This window comes from Typopeltis vanoorti, chromosome 1, assembly GCF_054136105.1.
Source record: "Typopeltis vanoorti isolate ZY-2024b chromosome 1, IOZ_Tvanoo_1.0, whole genome shotgun sequence".
Taxonomy (NCBI): Eukaryota; Metazoa; Arthropoda; class Arachnida; order Uropygi; family Thelyphonidae; genus Typopeltis; species Typopeltis vanoorti.
The window spans coordinates 30,848,472-30,855,227 of NC_143549.1; the positions used below are offsets into that span (position 1 = coordinate 30,848,472).

The 6,756-nt window shown below is 36.1% G+C and overlaps 1 protein-coding gene across 1 annotated transcript; it reads left to right on the forward strand.

Annotated features, from left to right (window-relative positions):
• Positions 1-643: 643 nt before the first annotated feature.
• Positions 644-1,687, forward strand: LOC150109863 (uncharacterized). The gene has a single exon (XM_090396388.1). It carries the CDS (start codon positions 644-646, stop codon positions 1,685-1,687), a length of 1,044 nt encoding a protein of 347 aa, XP_090252514.1.
• The last annotated feature ends 5,069 nt before the right edge of the window (positions 1,688-6,756 follow it).

Genomic DNA, 6,756 nt, shown 5'->3' on the forward strand with positions numbered 1-6,756 from the left:
ATCTTCGTTTGTGTAAGGAAAGGTTGTTTCTTGTAGTTTTTGCACAGGGTTCACGAATTGCTGATTAAAGTTGTTTGCCAACTGTTTGAGGGATTTGTGCTCGCAAGTAAAGCTGTATTTTATTGTTTCTGAGGCAGCGGTTTTGTATGTATTGTCCAGCATTTCATTTATCAGGGCCAGGTTTCCTTTACGTCATTCTGAGCTGTTGTTAATTCTTTTTTCTGTTAATCTGTTGTTAAGTAGTGGGTTCGAATCAATCCGTCCATAACAAATTTGATGTCTGTAAAAGTCTGTTCTGGACGGCTTGTAGAGTTTTTGAATTTAAAAGGCTTGACTTAAAAAATGTGAATGTCGTATAAATGAAAATAAAAATACTTTAACTTTAAAAATTAGGCATTTTTTTGAATAACTGTCTAATTTAAAACTTCCAAATCGGCTTTTGCGGAATTTTTAGGACTAAAATCATTCTGAGAAATAAAACCTTTTTTTTTTCTTTTTTTTTTGTGATGGACAATGCCACAGACAGTCTAACAGAACATATTCGTCATTGACGATTGTTGTAATGAATGGTAAATTGTTTAGGAAAGCATTACCCAAAAAACAATTTGGTTGCAACAATTGAAATCTTGCCAGTCATTTGTAAATGGCTCACTCACTAAAGTATGATTTTCGTTCAATGAAAATTCGTAAATTGAAGGAAGAAACTCGCGTAGCAGTTAACGTCCTTTTAAATTCTGCAGAAGAAGAAGATGCACAATTCGCATCTCAGAATGAACAAAAGATCCGAACTGTTCTCGATTTGTACAACAAATGGAAGGATGAAACGCGTATAGAGGTCGATGATTTCGAGTTTCAAAATTTCATTTACACTCCTGCTAAGGTATGCTTCTGGAACAATAACAGCGACTTGAGACTCGTGGGAGACGTCTTGATGTGCCTGTATCGCTGTGATCGCTTGGAGAGGCTTTCCGATCAAGAAGTTTTTTATCCTGAAAACATTCTTCCGTTGTGGGCATGGCCTGGACACGACTTACCTGATAGTGAGAGGGTACAAGAGTCTCCCGTGGCCTATTTTCATCGTGCTGCCAATGCCAACAGACTAATGTTTGATGATGGAGATCGCTTTATCGATGTGATTTGCCATGGTGGACCTGAACTGTTCATCTGCAGTTTTGTGACTTCAAAGCCGAATTTACTGCTGTTGTTGCTCAGACTCGGAGGAACCTTGAATAAAAACACCTTCAAGCGAAATTGGGAAAGCTCAGAAAGACGTATATGTTATCTTATTCTCTACTGCGTGGAAGAACTCATCCATATTGATGACTATGACCCGAAAATCGAAGAGAGAAACCGTTTCCTAGAGAGAGCAACTTGTGCGAGGATTCTTCTTCGTGTGGCCCCTCAACTTACTCTCGGCACTTTAGAAAGTGTCATCAGAGACAGATTCATCACATCATGGCAGCACGTTACTCCTGATCGGAATATATCTGTTATGGATGTTCTTGACCGAAGTGTTAAATGGGTGCCCTTGATGAAACTTCGATGTCTGGACCCATCCGAGCTAACTCATCTGTGTCGGTGCGTCATTCGCAGTACTCTACACGATAACTGGAAGCTTCCTGATGGTATCCAGAAACTGCCACTTCCTCAAAGAGTTCGCAGATATGTTGACCTCCTAGAGGACTGACCGAATTCCGTATCTTCATGTTCCAAGTTGGATATAAAGTGAAATGAAAACGTTCAAATATTTAATTATGCTGACTATGTTTTTTGCAACCCATAAACTATTTAATACACTGTACATTTTAAGATATTATATAAAACTGGTTTAATTAATGTCAAAGATTTTCATATTAAGGGACTTATTTATAGCAAAAAAAAACGAAAAAAAAATATTCCGTTATAAATACCGGTAATTATGAAATGATTTATTTATCAAATTATTTATTATCCATATCAATATTATTGGTCTTTTAGTAGAAAACTCTGAAATTGAATATTTTTTCTCATCATTTTCACTCGTGTGTGCCAAAGTCAGTTTTAAGTTTGAAGGAGGAAATCAAAAGCACCTGAAAGGGAGCTAACTACAGAAAACTCGAGAGCAACTTAGTGCTGAAAATAACTGTTTAGTGAGATTCGAGATGTATAATGATCAGTCACTGTAGCTGAAGCCGAAGAAACCGGCATCAAAACACGAACTTTTCTCGCTAGCTAACATGCTCTTCGAACCTAACCATTCTGTGAGTGGTTTGGTTCGAAGAGCATGTCAGATTATGGTTTCATAGATAAGCCAATAATAGTAATAATATGATGATAGTGACAAGGGAATAAACATGAATCAGTAATTGTCTTTGCCAGATATTGTCAGATGTACTTTCATCACACGATAAAGAGTGCTCAGAGATGTAGTGGAAAAGCGGGAAACTTATTTTTATGAACTGATTTCCTTTTTTTTTTCAGATTGAAAAAAGCAAAACCTTTCATCTACACTAAGAAACAAAAACTGTACAAAGCACCATTTAAATAGCTATAATCTATATATCACAGCATCATATAATGTTTTCTATCATTTTCATGATAGAAAACACTAGATGATATATTTTACAAATGAACAAAGTTACCAGGCTTTTTAAGCAACTGTTTCTCCCTCTTCTAACATTTTCATGATCAGTCACCGACCATGATCTAGCACCGTGATCCAGAAATACTGAGCAATAAGTGATCCAGCAACCAGTTTCGATTTTGAGTATATTACCAGTATTACTAAGTACAAATACTTGTAGATGATATCATTTACAAAGTTCCCAAATAGACAAAATTCCCAAACTTTTATAGCCCAAGTCTGTTCCTCCCATGAACTTCGGAAAGAAACGGGAAATAGGACTGCAAAACATACTCAAAATCGAAACTGGTTGCTGGATCACGTATTCTGAAATTGTGGACGGATACTTTAAAAAGATTTCTTGGTACTAAATTTTTAAAGGATTTGTTTAAAACTAATAGTAGATTATTGTGGGTCGTCGAGAAATGAGCTGAAAGAGTGGGTCTCGAAAATTAAGATAACATACACATCAACAGAGCTACTGACATTTCCCGAGTCAATCGATTGTTTTTCCCTCTTCTAAAATTTAATGCTAGAAAACACTAGATGACATCATTTACAAATGGTCAAAGTTCCCATACGTTTTAAACAGGTCGTCATAAGAACGTATAACGTTCCTCCAACAGAAGAAGCACTAGTACAAGTTAAAAACGAGTATTTTGAGCATTTGAGCGAATTTTTGACATATAGAGATAACCAAGAGTTTTTTGTTGATGGAGACGTAAATAGTGGAATTGGTAGGGATTGAGATCTAATATCTGGGCATTTTGGTGAGGTTGTAGAGTTTGATAACGGTAAAAGAATGACAGGTTTTTGTAAATAAAGCACAAGAGTGCCATTTGATGAATTTGTACGTTCAGAGTGCCATTTGATGAATTTGTACGTTCAGAGTGCCATTTGATGAATTTGTACGTTCAGAGTGCCATTTGATGAATTTGTACGTTCTATTATCGACCATCTAATTATAAAAACTATAGAGACACTGCATTGTAATAGATGTGCGAGCATTCAGGGGACACAAAGTAGCATAGCAACTGCCTGTTTAACGCACAAGTAGTTGTGCCTGGAAAAGTTAAAAGAGCAAGATGGTACATGATCAGCCTTCCACAATGTCTAAGAGTGTTAAAGAATTTATATGATGATTGGAGCTCTAATTAAAGATGCCATTCATGAGGTAGCTATTTGAAAGGAATTCGAATCACAATAAGGTGAAGTGGATGACAGGAGAAACTGTTGATACTATCGCCGAGAAGAAAGAGTATAAAGCTTGGCTCAGTTCTGGAAAACAAAAGAATTGCAAATTTATTAAGAGATTAATGAAAACAAAAGAAGAAGTACGAAAATATAAGAAAGAATATTGGAACTTTCTTTGGAACAGATTAGTCACTCGTTAGGATATAATAGGTAAATGCATGGTGGACCATTAAGTACATGAAAACACTCGAACTGAATATCACACGTAGTGAAGCCAACATGACAGCCTAAATGAATATTTTAAGGGTCTCCTGGAAGGTCAGGAAAGAATGCATTCATGGTGCCGCAGGTGGTGATTTGAGGGTACAATGACCTGGTCGATGTTGTTTCTTTCTTTTTCTTTTTTCTGAAAAATAAGATGCGAGATGCTGTGGCCAGGTCGCGCAATAGGAAAACAGCTGGGCCCAGGAGGCGTGTGCATGGAATTATGGAAGTGAGCAGCTACTGGAAGTGAAGTTCGAGAGAAAATGCAACTCACTGGTAATTCTCACATTGCCAGTAAAACGAGTAATAAGAATGATCATTCAAATTACAGAGTGAGTGTGTGGTGAGTAAGTTATTAAGTAACACGATATCTATCATTAGTTTGAATGACATCGATTTTATGACAAGAAATTTATTTACAGAATGGAGATCTTAATTTTAATTTTACAAAGGTTAAATATTTCATGGTTGGTGAAAAGGCAGACGTAGGACTCAGATGATTTCAGATGTTCAAGCGCTGTAAACAGGGTAGCAAATGAAATAAACTCTGCTGACTAATATTTTAATGACACTGCTCATCTAGAAACGATGGTGCACCTAATTCTTTTTGTATATAACTGCTAGTAAAAGTTTTTGGTAAACAGCCAGAGAAAGTTTGTGTTAGGAAGATTTCTAAAAATGGCAACTTACAACCATCCTCTTTTCGATACTAAACTTGATATATTGATGAAGACTACTGATTTTCTGTATGATATTGCTGGAAATCTTAAGAGATCGAGTTCGATATCCAAAATATCAAATCAATACAACACAGCCAGAGGGATAGTTAAGGTGGAACAGTTGAAAACAATAATCTGCTTATATACATGTATATATATGTGTGTGTGTGTGTGTGTATATATAGAAAGTTTTTTACCTTGAGTATAATATACGTTAAAGATGCCTAGCTATTTAAAACCTGGTTTTACTCCATTTCCCAAGTAAGCAAACAGACAAATAAGTCAAGTTTTCGCCTGCAAGTAGTGCAAGTCTGGTTGATCCCGCACGTAGTGCAAGTCTAGGTAACTCGTGGTAAAGGTGGCATAAGCTCTGATCACTATTCTTAATATTTACCCTTAATGCAAAGCACATCTCCTGGAGGAGATATATGATGCCATGTGTTAAAGGCAAGGGACCACTACCCAGACCAGTTTCGACCTTTATTGAGGTCTCACGTGGGAGCCAGGCTTAGAAATACCAAGGTTTAAGTAATACAGTGCTTATAAGTATTTTACCAAAACAAGTTACCATGAGGTGCTTTGACCTTATTAAATAAAAATCTCAGGATAAGAGATAGATGTACAAAGTTTTTTACCTTGGGTATAATATACGTTAAAGATACCAAGCTATTTTAAACCTGGTTTTACTCCATTTCCCAAGTAAGCAAACAAACAAGTAAGTCAAGTTTGCGCCTGCAAGTAGTGCAAGTCGGGATGACCCCGCACGTAGTGCAAGTCTAGGCAACTCGTGGTAAAGGTGGAATAAGCTCTGATCACTATTCTTAATATTTACCCTTAATGCAAAGCACATCTCCTGGAGGAGATATATGATGCTATGTATTAAAGGCAAGGGACCACTACCCAGACCGGTTTCGACCTTTATTGAGGTCTCATCAGTGGGATCCAGGCTTAGAAATACCAAGGTTTAAGTGATACAAAGCTTATAAGTATTTTACCAAAACAAGTTACCATGAGGTGCTTTGACCATATTAAATAAAAATCTCAGGATGAGAGATAGATGTAGAAAGTTTTTTACCTTGGGTATAATATACGTTAAAGATACCAAGCTGTTTTAAACCTGATTTTAATCCATTTCCCAAGTAAGCACAAACAGACAAATAAGTCAAGTTTGCGCCTGCACGTATTGCAAGTCTGGGTGACCCCGCACGTTATGCAAGTAAGCTCTGTATCACTTAAATCTTAGTATTTCTAAGTCTAGCTCCCACTGATGAGACCTCAATAAAGGTCGAAACCGGTCTGGGTACTGACGCTTGCCTTTAATACATAGCATCATACATCTCCTCCAGGAGATGTGCTTTGCATTAAGAGTAAATATTAAGAATAGTGATCAGAGCTTATTCCACCTTTACCACGAGTTGCCTAAGACTTGCACTACTTTGTGGGTCACCCAGACTTGCACTACTTGCAGGCGCAAATTTGACATACTTGTCCGTTTGCTTACTTGGGAAATGGAGTAAAACCAGGTTTAAAATAGCTTGGTATCTTTAACATATATATAAATATATATTCTAAATAACAGTGTTTTTTTTTTCATTTCCAAATGAAAAAAAAAAAAAAAAAACAGAAATTAGGACAAAGTTAAAATCTTAATTATACTGTGAGGAAAGTCAGGGCTAACAAATGCAAAATATTAGCCAAGGGTATGTTTGCCAATCATCATACAATAACAAAGCTGACCATTTAATCTGTAGTTTATATGGTGTTAGTTCTTGATCCTAATAATGGATGCAATTTTTACTATAATTTCTTTTTTTAATTAATGGCACAATAAGCATTTAATAACAGAGAGAGAAGTTTACAATTTTATAAGTTTGAACATTTGTGCAGTTAACAATAGGTCTCAATTGGTAGCTTTCTTTATGGAACTTGGGCAAACTATAATAAAAATGTTCTCCCAAAGTATTTATACAATTTTTA

Coding starts and splice junctions, on each gene's coding strand:
- LOC150109863 (XM_090396388.1), top strand. CDS start 644: ATGGCTCACTCACTAAAGTATGATTTTCGTTCAATGAAAATTCGTAAA.